General features: G+C 41.7%; 1 protein-coding gene across 6 annotated transcripts in view; it reads left to right on the top strand.

The window, feature by feature from the left end:
- The window catches only part of DLGAP3 (DLG associated protein 3), a 623,552-nt gene that overhangs the window by 539,809 nt on the left and 66,272 nt on the right, over positions 1–17,471 (top strand). For all 6 annotated transcript variants that reach the window (XM_073615583.1, XM_073615577.1, XM_073615578.1 and 3 more), the window contains one exon: positions 5,449–5,876. In XM_073615583.1, the coding sequence (XP_073471684.1) occupies positions 5,449–5,876 (428 nt within the window). The remainder of the gene's footprint in view (positions 1–5,448; positions 5,877–17,471) is intronic.

Below are 17,471 nucleotides of genomic sequence, written 5' to 3'. Positions count from 1 at the left end.
TCGCAAAATGATTGCTCGGCACTGAATAATCTCCACAGGTACCAAAAGGAAAGCAATGGGTGGACACGGTAAATAATATACTGATACGCGAAAAACTCACTTATTAACATGGGAATGTTCTTAAAAAATTCTACTCCTTGTGGCAACCGTAGCTAGACACACCTGGATTAGGTCCACTCCTGGTGAAGGACAAACTATTACAAATCTAAATTGGTGGATGACGGGGCAGGAATATGACTACCTGAGGAGCAAAAAGCTCCCATTTCAAAAGAATTGCCTACTAGGCCATAATAGCTCATTTTGAGTTTTAGTAGACATTTCTACTATACTTTGTTAGGTGATATTTTACTTTTTTTTTAGAATTTGTAGGGGTATGTGTATACAGCTCTAAGCAGTTGCATATTATTATTATTATTATACAGGATTTATATAGCGCCGACAGTTTGCGCAGCGCTTTACAACATTAGGGCAGACAGTACAATTACAATACAATTCAATACAGGGGGAATCAGAGAGCCCTGCTCATTAGAGCTTACAATCAAGGAGGGAGGGTCAAGTTATACAAAAGCGTAATGGCTGTGGGGGATGAGCTGATGGAGAAAATAGTGCAGTTGTTAGATGGAGGCAGGATAGGCTTCTCTGAAGAGGAAAGTTTTCAGGGATCGCCTAAAAGTGGATATATTTGGAAACAGACTGACAGATTGGGGTAGGGAATTTGCAGAGGATGGGCGAGGCTCGGGAGAAGTCCTGAAGGCAGATATGGGAGGCGGTGATGAGGGAGCTAGAGAGCAGGAGGTCTTGGGAGGAACGAAGAGGGCGAGTGGGTTGGTATTTTTAGACTAGGCTAGTGATGTAGCTTCGGGCAGAGTTGTGGATGGCTTTGTAACTTATTGTTAGTATTTTGAATTTAATTTGTTGGGCAAGCGGCAGCCAATGGAGGGATTGGCAGAGAGGGGTAGCAGACACTGAGCGGTTTGTAAGGTGGATGAGTCTGGCAGCAGCATTCATGATGGACTGAAGGGGGATAGTCTATTTAAAGGTAAGCCAATGAGGAGGGAGTTGCAGTAGTCGAGGCGAGAGATAACCAGGGAGTGAATCAAGAGCTTTGTGGTTTCATTGGTTAGAAAGGGACGTAGTTTAGAGATGTTGCGGAGGTTGAGGCGGCAAGCTTTGGAAAGTGATTGGATGTGGGGAAGAAAGGAAAGTTCAGAGTCCAGGATAACACCTAGCACGCTGACATGTGGGGATGGGTGGATGGTTGTGCCATTGCTCTTGACAGATAGGTCAGGGGAAGAGGCACGTGGGGGGAGGAAATATTATAAGCTCGGTTTTGGACAAGTTGAGTTTGACGAAGTGGTGTGACGTCCAGACAGATATGTCTGTTAGTAAGTAAGTGATGCGTGAGGAGACTGATGGAGTGATTTGAGGGGTGGAGAGCTAGATTTTGGTGTCGTCAGCATAGAAATTATATTGAAAGCCGTGAGAGGCTATCAGCTGACCCAGGGAAGAGGTGTAGATTGAAAATAAAAGAGGTTCAAGAACAGAACCTTGTGGGTCCCCGACAGAGAAGGGAAGAGGAGTGGAGGAAGTAGAATTGTAAGTGACACTGAAGGTGCATTGGGATAGGTAGGATGTGAGCCACTGAAGAGCACAGTCACGGAGACCGAGGGAGTAAAGTTTTTTGAGGAGGATGGGGTGGCCAACCCTGTCAAAGGCAGCTGAAAGGTCCAGTAGTAGGAGTACAGAATAGTGTCCGTTGTTTTTTGCAGTTAGTAGGTCATTTGTGAGTTTTAAAAGAGAAGTTTCTGTTGAGTGTTGAGGGCAAAATCCAGATTGAAGGGGATCAAGAAGGTTATTTTTAATGAGGTGGTCACTCAGTTGGTTGTAAACAGGTGTTCAAGGAGTTTGGAGGAAAAGGGGAGCAAGGAGATAGGGCGTAGATTGTTAAGATTGGTAGGGTCCAAGGACGGCTTTTTAAGTATGGGGGTGACCAATGCATATTGATTGATGGTAATGCTATGCAGCACTAGTATAAAGATGATTCAGAAGATGTACTCAGAATGATTCAAAACCTCTACTCCTTGTTGATTTATACAATATACGTCCTCCTCTGTATTTGATTTATTGCTGCACATAAGACCTGTATGGATGTAATTCTGCTTCATTCTTTAATAAACCTTTTTTCTGATTTAAAAGTTAAATTACTTATTCCTAACCTCAAAAAACGCTAAATACTACTGTAAACGTAACTGTCCCACTAACTAAACAATAAACACTGAAGCTAAACCATAAAATAATACCTAACTCCTAAGCAAACCCTAAGCTGCAACTTTTCATGTGACTTGAGAGTTTAAAGTTGCATGACAAGTCGCGCCCTATGAACGGCAATGGAACTGTTCTAATTGGTGTGACTCAAGTCGCTCCAACTTAGAAGCAGGTTCCTGCACTACTTACTTAATTTCTGTTAAAGAAGTCGTATGCAAGCTGTGACGAAGTCGCACAGGTATTTTTATTCAAAGTTGCGGCAGTGTGAACCCGGCCTTACATATAACTTTAATCTAACCCTAGCACTTAATCCTCATGTTAACCTCAACCTTTAACTTATTTCTGAGGTGAACTCTAAACTCTAAACCTCCCATCTAAAACTTAACGTCTGCTTATAAAACATTTGCTACTCGCCCAGTAAATCTGCATTTAAAATACTCTGTCATGGCCACTAGATGCAGATTTGCTAGATGAATGGCTCTGCAAATTTTTCATAAAGAGACCCCTTAAAATGTAAATCTAAAGTCAAACTTTTTTTAGGTTTGGATAAAGTGGATAGGGATTAAAACATCTGTCAAGTTTTTATTGCTGTATGTGTCCCCATTAGGGACATTCATTCTCTATTTATACTGTTTACCGTTTCACCAAGAGTAAAAGTGAAATAAAATCCCAAAATTTGGGTTTTCACTAGAAGAAGAATAGAGGGGAAATCTTCCAATTGGAACATTCATTCTGATAATCCTAGTTACAACCAGGAATACCCTCACTTTGGAGGAATTTTCTCTCACTTCCTGTTTTGGCTATGGAGGTGAAAGGAACTCTTCCCAATGGGACACAGATGGGAACAAATTCTCCATTACTCTATTCAAAATAAAAATAAAAATTTGTATTTAGTTTTTTTTTTTTTTTTTTTGCAAAGTATTTTTTTTTAAGTATAAGGGGTACATGGTATAGATATTTACAATTCAATGACCTTTCTAATATTGTTATTAACCCCTTCCCGCCGAGCGTACGCAGATATGCGGCCTCGGCTTTCGGGGGTTATACCGGGATGATGCCCGCAGCTGCAGGCATCATCCCAGTACAGTTTAGAGCGGGCGATCGGCTTTCTAGGGATAACAACTGAAGCTGCTCGATTGTTATCCCAGAGGAGCGAGAGGGGACATCCCCCCCTCCCGCCGCCTCCCGCCGCTCTGACCGTGCCTCCCGTCCCACTGGGAGGCACTTCTAGCATCTAGCCACGGACTGGAACGAAGCCGTAAACGGCTTCGTTCCAATCTCCTGAATGTAAACACGAAAGCGACGTCACAACGTCACTTCCGGTTTACTTGGCTGCCAATGGCTCCAGATTTAAAAAAATATACAGTATTCCGAATGGGATGTTTACATTCCTTGTGACAGCAATAAAAGTGATCAATTTTTTTTTTTTATAACACAATTCAATTTAATAATATAAAACAATAAAATAAATAAGAAAAATGTTTTAAAGCGCCCCCCCGTCCCCGCAAGCTCGCGCAGCAAAGAATATAATAAAATAAAAAAGTCGCACCCGCATATGTAAACGGTGTTTAAATCACACATGTGAGGTATCGCCGTGATCATCAGAGCGAGAGCAATAACTCTAGCACTAGACCTCCTCTGTAACTCTAACCTGGTAACCGTAAAAAAAAATTAATAAAAAAAAAAAATTAAATCTCTATGGAGATTTTTAGGTACCGTAGTTTGTCGCCATTCCACGAGTGCCTGCAATTATAAAGCGTGACATGTTTGGTATCTATTTACTCGGCGTAACATCATCTTTCACATTATACAAAAAAATTGGGCTAACTTGACTGTTTCGCTTTTTTTAAATTCATGAAAGTGTTTCTGTTCCCAAAAAGTTGCGTTTAAAACACCGCTGCACAAATACTGTGTGACATAAAATATTTCAGCAATCACCATTTTATTCTCTAGATTCTCTGCTAAAAAAATATATATAATGTTTGGGGTTCTAAGTAATTTTCTAGAAAAAAATGCGTATTTTAACTTGTAAACACCAAATGTCAGAAATGGGCTTAGGTATAAAAGGGATTTATACATATACAACATAATGACAGTATAAGCATTAAATGCTAATTGCAAACCAGATGTAGAGTCAGTCCAGACAAAGAAGGGACAAGACAAGTGCACCTGTGTATCATCACAGTGACAGGTTCTCATACAGTTTTCCTTTTAAATATAGCTCAGTAGTATTTATAGTGAGGTAGAATGGAAAAGAAGGGGGGGGGGGGTGGGAGACATAGTAAAAAGGGAGTACTAGGAAAGATGGGGAGATTGGGGAAAGAGAGTATGGCAAAAAATATAAAGGTAATGTTAAACATGGTTACTGCAGTCGATTTCTGTGGGGTACCCATCAAGAGCTGCTTATGTTCCTGAGAGTGTACACATTTTATCCATTATTACCACATTTTGCGAAATTTGTAATTTCTATGCTATAGTGTTGCTGTTAAATCTTCCAAATGATGGATTTCTGCCATTTTGGAAATGCACAGCTGCTTTAGTTTTACTTTAACTGCCTAAACCTTAACCCTTAACAGATAAACTAACTGCCTAATCTCAATGCTATTCTATGCTGCGCTAGCAGCCCATTGAGCCAAATTCTCACAGTAATGAAATGTAAATGTAAATATACCACTGAAAGCCAGTGATCTCTACCTCATATGCTCATACAAATGTTGAGAAAACATTATCAGATGAGGCACTCTGTAAAAAGAATGCATACATTTGAGATAATATTTGGTTAAGCTTCGTCTACTGTATGCAGCCAGCTCAACCAGTCAGGTCTCAGCTAACCCTTTTACAAACATAAAGAGCATGCAATAACCCTGAATCAGTAAAGGAAGGATTTGTAGAGAAAGAGATACGAAGAATTATCTTTTGCATTACAGAGTGAAATTTATCTCATGTCTTCTTGTTCCCCTTGTTATTCTGATTATTACTAGTAAAATTGATCTAATAAGAAAATCAATAGCTTATGTATTTTGTAATTCATTGACAAAAGCACAACTGCTGAAATTGAATTGATGTGCCTTATTAAGTAGGTGGATTATAATTTTGAAATTTCCAAAAGGATAACAAGTGCCTTATAAATAATTTGCATGTTTTAACTTAAATTTGCTTAACTTCTGTTTTATTTATCACCAGGAAAGCCAGGTTTAAGCGTTCTAACAGTGTGACAGCAGGAGTGCAAGCTGACTTAGAGCTTGAAGGCTTCCCAGGACTAACTGTTCCCACTGAAGACAAGGGCCTGCAATTTGGCTGTTCATTTCAGCGTCATTCCTCTGAGCCCTCAGACACCAGCCAGCAGTATTCAGTGTATAAGACAGTGCACACACAGGGCCAGTGGGCATACAGAGAGGACTATCAAATGCAGTATGATACAGCAGAAGAAGCTCGTCAAGAATCCTGGATTGATAGAGCTACTCGCAGCCTGCCAGACTCTGGAAGAGCATCTCCTTGTCATCGTGATGGGGAGTGGTTCATTAAGATGTTGCAGGCAGAAGTGGAAAGGATGGAAGGATGGTGTCAACAAATGGAGAGAGACGCAGAAGAATATGACATACCAGAGGAAAGTAAGTTTTGTTATATTGTTGTCCAAACATATTGGAGAGTCACAGAGTATAAATTAATGTTGCAAGCACATACTCATTAGGAAGCCATACAATTATCCTAATACCATTGGGAATACCTAGTTTAACCATCATATCTTGCTTAACGTGGTTGCAAACCCTTACATGTACAGTAAAATGACTGGCCTCAGGTGAAACAAATCCTCCTACATTAGTTGTATCTGTTTATCTGCAGTCTTCTCCTCTCTACATCCATTCAAAGTCTAGAGTTTATAAAGCTTGTCTGAGTTGTCAGAAATAAAGTGGTGGAGAATTGAAACTCCACACTATAGAGCTCATTGAACAAAGCACTGACAGCTGATTAGAGGGAAGAGATACACCCCCTCTCACACAACACACAGGAACAGAGCTGAGGCTGTCAATCAGCTGATGGTCCCTCCCCTGTAACATTTTTTCTCTTGGTGTCAGGAAAACTTGTCAGAAGTGATATATGCTGATAGCAGAGGTACAAAGCAACAGACAGGAATGACACTAAGGGCTCATTTACAGTTGCTTCAAATTCAACACACATTGAAGCGCCTACCGCTTCAACATGCTTTTTTTATGTGTTTTCAGTGGTGTTTCAATGATGCTTCGATGATGCTTTGGTGATGCTTCAGTGGTGCATCAGTGATGCTTTTTTGAAGCTTTAATGAAGCTGGGCAGATTCTGTGTGTGTGTGTGTGGATATCTCATACTCGCAATTTCTCCAAAACAAAGCAAAGCATAAGCTGAATTAAAGCCCCTCAAAAGCTTCAGGTGCTTCAAGCGAACTTTGTCATAGACTTCCATGCAGGCTTTGAAGACGCTTTGAAGCACCACTAAAGCGACATGGGGTCAAATTTTTGAAGCAAAGTAAAGCAAACACAAGGTGTAAACAGGACTGTAAACTAACCATTTTATTTAGTGACAGGCGCTTTGACTGGCGTTCAGAGAGCGTTAAAAAACCATGTCTGAAGTCATGTTTTCAAGCTAGTGTAAACAAGTCCTTAGTGCTCTTATTTGAGACAAGTACACACTATAGAAGGAAATACTGTATTCATATTTCATGTCTGAGGTTTACAATCACTTTTAAGCCCAACTTGTGCTAAAACATTCTATTTTATTTTGGAAAGAATAGGGAAGAGTTAGTTAGAACCTCTGTTGGGATTTATTGCTGTCTCTGTCCCCATTGAAAATAATTCCTTAACTTTCTGTCTGTCTCAAGTTAGAACAGAGATTGCAACAAAACATTTATTTTTCAGTAAAATGGGGAAGGTTTTGAACCTCTGTCAGGTATTTATTACATCTGTCTCTTCCTGTCTCAGTGACAACCACTTTCCCTAATACTTATCTTGCTGTCAAAGGGACAGGACATGTGGTAAATTCTTTCCAGTGGGGTTAAGGAAAGCAGTGCAAATATGACATAACTGTTACATTTTTCCAAGGATATCTAAAAAAAAAAAAAAAAAAAAAAAAAAAAGGTTTGACTGGTGTTTAAATTATTATGAAACTGTTAGGTCATTTATAACCTCGCTTCAAGGTGCCCACCAGGGCACTCATAGGCAAGTGCATGGGGGTGACCACCTTCTGGTCACCTCTGGACACTTCTGTCTGTTTTTAGCAAGTGAACTAAAGGGGAGGAGTTGGTGAGGATGTTGTGAAGATGCATGTTCTTTGTAGATCAGGAAACATACATATCTGTACTTTTTCTTGCTTTGCTTTCTTGTTACACCATAAACTCCACTTTTGTTGAAAAAAAAACACCCCCTCTGTGTGATCAATGTACATTTCAGGGATTTTAACAAACTTTGTTGCAGGGTCATACCCTTTTTTATTTTTTTTGCTCTGAAGAAAAAACAGTTTGTTCTACTTCATCCTTTGGACACCGAATCTGAAGTGGAGGGACTGGTTCATTATAACCAGCTGGTGCACTCTCAGGGGAGAATTAACAAAGAGTGGTGCAAGTACAAACTTCCACCATTCTTCTAAACTTGTAAAATGGCGCAGATGCTTCTCCTAAATAACTAAAGGGTAGCAAGCCCCTTTGTTAATTAGGACTAATCTGCTATGTATTCTATGCTATGTCTGTCACAGCTCAGAGCAATAGCTGGATAATCCAAATTCCTCTGTCTGAGTTTGCCCCTTACACATACAGAGGCGCCTTGGACACCAACAGTGTACAGAATGCCTCCAGGTTGCCATATTGCATCAAATTTTAGAGAAGATTAAACTTGCAGTTATGCACTGAATTATACTGTGTTAAACATGCACTAACGCACAGAAATATACTGCGTTGAAGGAGTAGCACACTAAACTATACTGCATTAAGCGTAAGGTAACGCACTGAAATATACGGCATTAAACTTGCAGTAATGCACTGAAATATACTGCATTAAACGTGCACTAACACACAGAAATGTACTGCGTTAAATGGAAGGTAACGCACTGAAATATATGGCGTTAAACTTGCAGTAGTGCACTGGAATATACTGTGTTAAATGGTCACTACACTCACACTGACTGAACTATCACTAGATTCACACTAATGTAAAGATGAATGGTGGTCACTACACTCACACTATAAATAAGGTGAAACAATCAGCGCTACCTGGTGTTCTAAAACACTAAATCAGTGACCTGTATACTAAAACATACATAAATCTAAATAATATTAATGAATAATAATAATAAATATGAAATCTAAAAATATGAAATAGCTGCTGTACACCTATCAGTGATTCACTGCACCAAACAAATAGAAAATTGCATATATAAATGGTGCAGTGCTATTCTCATACAATCCGCTCCACTGTGCATACAATGTATCATACTAAATGAATCTGTGACATGACAAAACAAAAATTGAAAAGTACAATAAAATAAACATATAATCAAAGTCTTTATAATGTTTATTAATCCACCTCTGTGCTCCTCAACAATCTTCTCATATAAAGCAAGTAAGTGTTTCCACCACCAGGTGAATTGTGCTCTCACCTCACCCTATTAATCACAGGCTTTTCTTTCTTACAACTCCAGCCAATCCCCCCAGGGATGGATATCTCCTCTCTTATCCTTGGATATGATTTTCTTCTCTCAAAAGCTTTTCATATTGACCACATGAAATAGATAGGCAACTACATAGTGCTCTTTGTATAAATCATTTATTAAAATACCCCCATAAAATTGCATTTACAAGAAGTTAAATAAAAACAGCATCTCTTAATATCTTGCTCGTGAGCTCACCACACCATTCAGGCTCTCAGTGATCACGTAACGATTCAGGGCTGGGCTCCTCCCTCCTAGAATATAGCACATGTTCAGGCTCGTCTGAAGTTTGCTAATGAACATCTGAATGATTCAGAGGAGAACTGGGTGAAAGTGTTGTGGTCAGATGAGACCAAAATCAACTTCTTTGGCATCAATTCAACTCACCATTTTTGGAGGAGGTTGCATGCTGCCTACGACCCCAAAAACACCATCCCCGCCATCAAACATGGAGGTGCAAACATTATGCTTTGGGGTTGTTTTTCTGCTAGGGGGACAGGACAAATTCACCACATCAAAGGAATGATGGACAGGGCCATGTACCGTCAAATCTTGGGTGAGAACCTTCTTCCCCCAGGGCATTGAAAATGGGTTGTGGATGGGTATTCCAGCATGACAATGACCTAAAAAACACAGCCGATGCAGCAAATGAGTGGCTCAAGAAGAAGCACATTAATGTCCCGGAGTGGCCTAGCCAGTCTCTAGATCTTAATTGCATAGAAAATAAGTGGTGGGAGCTGAAGGTTCGAGTTATCAAACGTCAGCCTCGAAACCTTAAAGACTTGGAGAGGATCTGCAAAGAGGAGTGTGACAAAATCCCTCCTGAGATTTGTGAAAACCATTTGGCCAACTACAAGAAACGTTTGACCTCTGTGATTGCCAGCAAGGGTTTTGCCACCAAGTACTAAGTCATGTTTTGCGAAGGGGTCAAATACTTATTTCACTCAATAAAATGCAAATCAATTTATACCTTTTTTGAAATGTGGTTTTCTGGATATTTTTGTTGTTATTCTGTCTCCCACTGTTAAAATAAATCTATCATTTAAATTATAGACTGATCATTTCTTTGTCAGTGGGCAAATGCACAAAATCAGCAGGGGATCAAATACTTTTTTCCCTCACTGTATATTCATTCATCTAGTGAGTGTATGCTTTTGGTGGAGGCTCACGTGTGGAGACTGGTTTTAGGCACTTGGTGTTACCCTCTGGGATCATATTGTGCTTTATTATCTACTGCCTCTTGTAAGCAGATAAATATTTTATTATATCTTTTCATGTGACAACACTGAAGAAATGACACTTTGCTACAATGTAAAGTAGTGAGTGTACAGCTTGTATAACAGTGTAAATTTGCTGTCCCTTCAAAATAACTCAACACACAGCCATTAATGTCCAAACCGCTGGCAACAAAAGTGAGTACACCCCTAAGTGAAAATGTCATAATTGGGCTAAAATTGCCATTTTCCCTCCCGGTGTCATGTGACTCGTTAGTGTTACAAGGTCTCAGGTGTGAATGTGTGAAGGTGTGTTAAATTTTGCACATGTATGTCGCTCTAAGGCAGTTTCTCTTAAATGTGTTAAATTTGGTATTATCGCTCTCACGCTCTCATACTGGTCACTGAAATTTCAACATGGCACCTCATGGCAAAGAACTCTCTGAAGATCTGAAAAAAAAAAAAGAATTGTTGCTCTACATAAAGGTGGCCTAGGCTATAAGAAGATTGCCAATACCCTAAAACTGAGCTTCAGCATGGTGGATAAGACCATACAGCGGTTTAACAGGACAGATTCCACTCAGAACAGGTCTCGTCATGGTCGACCAAAGCAGTTGAGTGCATGTGCTCAGCATCATATCCAGAGGTTGTCTTTGGGAAATAGACATATAAATGCTGCCAGCATTGCTGCAAAGGTTGAAGGGGTGAGGGGTCAGCCTGTCAGTGCTCAGACCATACGCCGCACACTGCATCAAATTGTCTGCATGGACAAGAAAGCCTGAAAACAGTTTGCTGAAGACAAGCAGACTTAGGACATGGATTACTGGAACTATATTCTGTGGTCTGATGAGACCAAGATAAACTTATTTGGGTCAGATGGTGTCAAGTGTGTTTGGCTGCAACCAAGTGAGGAATACAAAGACAAGTGTGTCTTGCCTACAGTCAAGCATGGTGGTGGGAGTGTCATGGTCTGGGGCTGCATGAGTGCTGCCGGCACTGGGGAGCTACAGTTCATTGAGGGAACCATGAATGTACTGTAACATACTGAAGCAGTGCATGATCACCTCCCTTCGAAGACTGGGCCACAGGGCAGTATTCCAACATGATAACAACCCTAAACACAACTCCAAGACTATCACTGCCTTGCTAAAGAAGCTGAGGGTAAAGGTGATGGACTGGCCAAGCATATCTCCAGACCTAAACCTTGTTGAGCATCTGTGGGGCATTCTCAAATGGAAGGTGGAGGAGCGCAAGGTCTCTAACATCCACCAGCTCCGTGATATTGTCACGGAGGAGTGGAAGAGGACTCCAACGGCAACCTGTGAAGCTCTGGTGAACTTCATGCCCAAGAGGGTTAAGGCAGTGCTGGAAAATAATGGTGGCCACACAAAATATCTACAAATATTTACACTTTAGGCCCAATTTGAACATTATCACTTAGGGGTGTACTCACTTTTGTTGCCAGCAGTTTAGATATTAATGGCTGTGTGTTGAGTTATTTTGAGGGGACAGCAAATTTACACTGTTATAAAAGCTGAACACTCACTACTTTACATTGTAGCATAGTGTAATTTCTTCAGTGTTGTCACATGAAAAGATCGCCAGGATCTCATTCGAGGACTTTTTACGATAGAACTTTTACTTGTTCCTGTACAGCGCTGCACATTTCTTGAGTATACTGTCTACAAGGGTTGGAGCACTCGCTATTTATATATATATATATATATATTTTTTTTTTGCATAAACAATTTATTAAGAGTTTTGCAGATAACACAAAAGGAAAAAGGGTTCCATGGACCCTACATAATCATATGAATGATAATAACAGTATGGCTTAAACAAGGAGAGGAAAAGAAACAACAACAAAAACAAAGGCATTTTGTTCAGGGATCCTCATCAGAACCTGTTAAGCATAGGCAGAAAATGTGAAGGTAGTACACCAGAAATCAATTATGATAGTACAATAACTAATAGGTAACTTGAATAATTCCAGCTCCATCTATCTGTGACAAAAGAAGAGAAGATAAAGAGAGAGGGGGGATAGGTTGAGGGGAAGGGCAAATACCGGCAAAGGAAAGGGGGTGAGGACATCACCAACTGCCCTCTCCATCATCTATTGATTAGAAAATTAAGGTGCATCCCGCCATTAGCGAGACTCAGGGTTGACCCTCAGGATCTGGGGTTATAAGGCCCCTATACAAAATCAGGTTTCCTCTTGTGTGAGCTCCTGGTATAGCTGGGAGTTTCTAAAGGTCATCCAGGCTTCCCATGTATCAGTAAATTTAGAGATTTTATCTAATGAGAAATAGATCAGCTCCTCCATCTCCACAATACGGTTAATTCGATGGAACCATTTGGTCATTGAAGGTGGGGATTTGGACCGCCAATGAACAGGTACACACATCCTAGCAGCATTGACCATGTGCATCGCAACCGTTTTGTAGTACCTTTTTTTAATGGATTTTAGACAGGTTTAGAAGATACTGTGCCGGGGAGTACTCCAGCGGGAGAGAGGACACCTTCGTTATCATATCATGTACCTTATGCCAGAAGGGCTGGAGTGATGGGCAGCCCCACCAAATATGGAGGAATGAGCCCGTCTCTTTGCCACATCGCCAGCATTGATCCAAAACTGAAGGTGAGAATTTATGAATCAGGTCTGGAGTTCTATACCAGCGTGTTTTAAGTTTATAGCCATTTTCCTGTACAGAGACATTCAAGGATCCTTTGTGAATATAGAGATTGATATGATCCCAACCTCCCTCATCTGTCTCTGTTCCCAGTGCAGATTCCCAGTAGGCATGGTCAGAATGTAGAATTGTTGAGGTTTCCCCAAACAATGAAGCATAAAGCGCTGAGATAACATGGTTCTGGGGGGTCGAGCATGAACATAATGACTGCATAACTGTAGGGGTACTTGGTAAAGCCTTCTCTGCGGGACGGGTCATCTAAAAAGTGTTTAAGTTGGATATAGGACCAAAATGGAAACGAGCCCGATTGGAAAGATCCGCAAGTTCGGTTTGTCAGATAAACTGGCCTCTACAGAAAAAGGGTTTGGCCAGCATCTCCGAATACGGCCATTCTATCTTCACAAAGGCCCCGGATAAGCCTATGGGAAATTCCGGGTTGTCCTTGACTGGGGTGATGGGGCAAAATTTAGCGGAGACCGCGTGCGTCGAACAAGCCCTATTAAATGCGTAAAGAATGGGTCCGATAAGGGGATGTGTCAAAGCAGAGGAAGGCACATGTTCCCTGTGATGCCAAAGGACATAGCGTAAATCAGAATTTGAGACCAGATTCTCTAGGATCACCCAGTCTTTACATCGCATATGTACTTTGCAGTCAACCATTCGCACAAGATGAACCATGCAGTAATACCGCTGTATATCAGGGAGGCCAATTCCTCCACAGCCTTTAGGCAGCACTAGTTTTGTCCAACTTATCCTAGCAGGTTTATTGCACCAAAGGAAGGCCCTGCATATGGACTTGTACAGTCCAAAAAAGGAGAGCGGCAAGCGTATTAGTAATGTTTGGATTTTATACAGCAGACGTGGAAGAATTATCATCTTAAGAATGGATGATCGCCCAAACCAGGAGATAGTGGACTTGTCCCTTTTCTGGATATCCTGCCATGTACTCTGCAGTTCAGCCAAAAAGTTTCTACTGTAAAGCTCTGAGAGATCAGCGGGGAGTTGGATACCTGGGTACTGATTGGCATCCACTTTCCACCGAAAGGGGAAGTTAAAGTTGGCATTGGTTGGCCAGAGCTGAGGGTAAGGACACATTTAATGCAAATGATTTAGAGTAGTTGAATTTTTAATTTGATAGTAATTGGAAGTGTTACAGGACTTGTAAAAGGTTGGGTAAAGATGTTAGCAGAGAGGAGAGAAAAAGGGTACCATCGTCCACAAAAGCCACAATCTTGAATTCCCGTTCACACACCCATATGCCCTTGATATCTGGGTTGGCCCGAATACAGTGGAGGAGGGGTTCAAGCATGAAGATATAGAGCAGGGGAGAGAGGGGGCATCCCTGTCTGGTTCCGTTATGGATGGAGAAGATGTCTGACAAGTGGCCATTAACTTTGACTTTAGCTCTAGGGTTAGGATATAGTGAAAGGATAAAGACCCGCATATGAGGTCTAAGCCATATTGAGTTTAGGACCGCGTCCATATAATCACAGGCCACTCTGTCGAATGCCTTCTTTGCATCCATTGCCAGGAAAATGCCCTCCTGTTGGGTGGAAGTAAGCCAGTAATGCAAATTCAACGCTTTGAGTGTGTTGTCCCTGGCCTTCCTTCCAGGGACAAATCCCACCTGGTCCAGGCCAACCCAGGCAGGCACGTGGTAGGATAAATGGGTTGCCAAGATTTTGGCAAAGAGCTTCATTTCCATGTTAAGAAGGGAGATTGGATGGTAGTTAGCGACATTACTGGGGTCTTTACCTTCCTTGGGAATAAATGTTAGATAAGCTTCCAGTAGCCTCTCTGATCAGCAGAAATTGGTGGGAAGCGAATTGAAAGCTATGAGAAAGCTTGGTGCTAGTAGATCTGAAAAGCTCTTATAATAAAGGGCCATGAAGCTGTCTGGCCCTGGGCTTTTGCCTGGTTTTGTGGCTTTGAGTACCGCCACAAATTCCTCCGATGACAAGGGAGCCTCCAGAGCCTGGGAGTCAGCAACCGATAAGGTAAAAGGACTATAGCGGAGGGGGCGTGGCTTGGACGTTCATGTAGGCAGACGTGCTTCACTTCAGCTCCTGCATCCTGGACTACAAATCCTGTAAAGAGCCACATATACCGCCGAAATAGACCGCATACTTCGCTCCCGGAGTGGAGCTACCCCCTCTAAGACACCCGGTCAACAGAAAGGTAAAGCAGCCTAAAAATAAACCGGAGAGCGAACCCGCCGGCGGAGCGGCCCAGCATGGCGGACCTCCGCTCCAGCAACGTGGGGGGAAGGGATCCTACGCCGCCGCAGCAGCTAAACTGGGTCAATATGCCCACGACAGCAGCGCAAAAACCGGACATTATTTGCAGTCATCCAGCGCTGGAAACTCTGCTAAGCATGGCTCTCCTGAGAAATCCACCCCTGCTAAACAACATGTACCTGACAAGATGGCGCCGGCGGCCCAGGGGGACACAGTGAGTACACCAAGCTCTCCTATTGCCACATCTGACCTAGCTAGACGCTCTGATATGGACTCCTCAGAACCCTCCTTGCAGGACATTCTTACAGCAGTGCATTCATATGGCTCTTCTATTACTGAACTGTCAGCAGATATTAAAAGTGTGAAAGAGGGCCTGTTGCATATAAGGCAGGATATGCAGAAGCTCAGGGAGAGAACCACTGCTTTGGAGGGAAGAGTAAGCTCTTTAGAGGATGAATTACCCCCCATGGCACTTGATTTGCATAAAATATCTACAAAACATAAGGAAACAGCAGAAAGAGTGGAAGATATGGAGAATAGGCTGCGAAGATCAAACATACGCATAGTTGGCATGCCTGAAAAAGCTGAAGGGAAAAATCCCACTGATTTCATTGAAGCATGGCTGGCTGATACCTTTGGGAAAAATAACCTAACTCCATTCTTCTCAGTGGAAAGAGCTCACAGGGTGCCATCTAGACCACCGCCACCAGGGGGCCAAGACAGACCATTCCTGTTGAAACTCCTACATTATAAGGACAGGGACATTATACTTCGTCTAGCCAGGCAAAAAGTAGATATGGAGATACAGGGAGCTAAGATCTCTATTTACCCGGACTTTTCAGCTGCTGTACAAAAACAGAGAGCAAAATTTACGGAAGTTAAAAGAAGAATGAGAGCCATACCATTGGTGTACTCAATGTTATACCCTGCTAAGCTGAGGGTGGTGGCGGATGGAGCAGTTCATTTCTTTGATAGCCCAAATATGGCTGTGAATTGGCTAGATCGACACGAAAGACGCCTAAGAGGAGAACCTCGAGGTCAATCACCCGCCTGATGATTTTCTGGAGGGAGAAAATATTTACCTTCAATCCTTTGCTCACGACTGTTTTCATATAGGAGCATTAAGAAGAGGAGTATCTGAGTTTAATTGTTAACTTTTACTTTACGCCGACTACGTCTTGTGCCTTAAAATAAGATCGTAGGGCCCTGGCCCTCACTACTACCCCCTGCACAGCCCTGCGGGGCAATTACAAAAGTTCTTTTTCAAGAATGCCTAAGTTCATGGGCAACATGTTTTTTGGTTTTTATGGTTTTTACGTTTGGCTTTTCTGTATTGATTACACTGTTTTTCAATCTGGATTACTCGGATCGCACCTCTGCAAGTGCCCAAGCTGCATGCTTCTGTCTCACTCTGACATAGCTGGAAATAACACATCTCTACACATAGATGATCTCTGTCCACCACCAAGTAATGACTCAAGTAACCTTTGGTCATGGTCGAGGAGGTATTTTGTCTGGGCGGTGAACACCTATAGGCATGACCATCCGGTATTGTACCCCCCAGGATTCAATGAGTAACAAGAGAGACACAATTCTTTCGTGGAACATTAGAGGTTTACATGATCCTACCAAAAGAACTGCATTACTTACTTACCTATCTCAACAGAATCCCACTGTAATTTTTTTACAGGAATCACATCTTACCAGTGACAGTATACATTTATTACGTATGTCTAAATTTCAGCAGCAATACCACTCTACCCATACTAGATACTCTAGGGGAGTGAGTATTCTTTTTTCTAGGTTCACAGCATTTAATAAGCAAGACGCAGAAATAGATGCTGAGGGCAGATATATCTTCTTGATGGGTGTGTGGGAATCTCAAAAATGTATTTTTGCCAATATATATATTCCTCCACCTTTTACACTAACAGTACTGCAATGTTTTGCTAGATTTTTGTCTAAATACCCCCAGTTGCCGGTGTACGTTCTGGGGGATTTTAACAGTGCAATGGATTTATCTTTGGATGTACGTAAAAAATACTGTCCCCAGGGACCTAGAATATACACCCCGCTGGCTAAGTTTCTGGGAGAACTTGGACTGATAGATATATGGCGACGCTCATCTCCTCTGCAGGCCCAGTTCTCCTGTCACTCGCCGACACATTCAACTCTATCTAGAATAGACTACGCTTTTGGGAATGAGTTAATTTGTCGATATGATCCAAAAGTGATATATTTGGCTAGGGGGTTGTCTGACCACTCTCCGGTGCAGCTTAGTCTAAACCTCCAAAAAACTAGTATGCCTGTACACTGGAAACTAAATCCATTTTGGCTCCAATTGTTCACAAACACTGAATATATGCAAATGAGCATTAGCAATTTTCTAGA

Source organism: Aquarana catesbeiana, linkage group LG02 (assembly GCF_042186555.1).
Source record: "Aquarana catesbeiana isolate 2022-GZ linkage group LG02, ASM4218655v1, whole genome shotgun sequence".
Classification (NCBI taxonomy): Eukaryota; Metazoa; Chordata; class Amphibia; order Anura; family Ranidae; genus Aquarana; species Aquarana catesbeiana.
The sequence above is the reverse complement of the archived record's forward strand: the minus strand, read 5'-3'. Positions and strand labels throughout refer to the sequence as shown.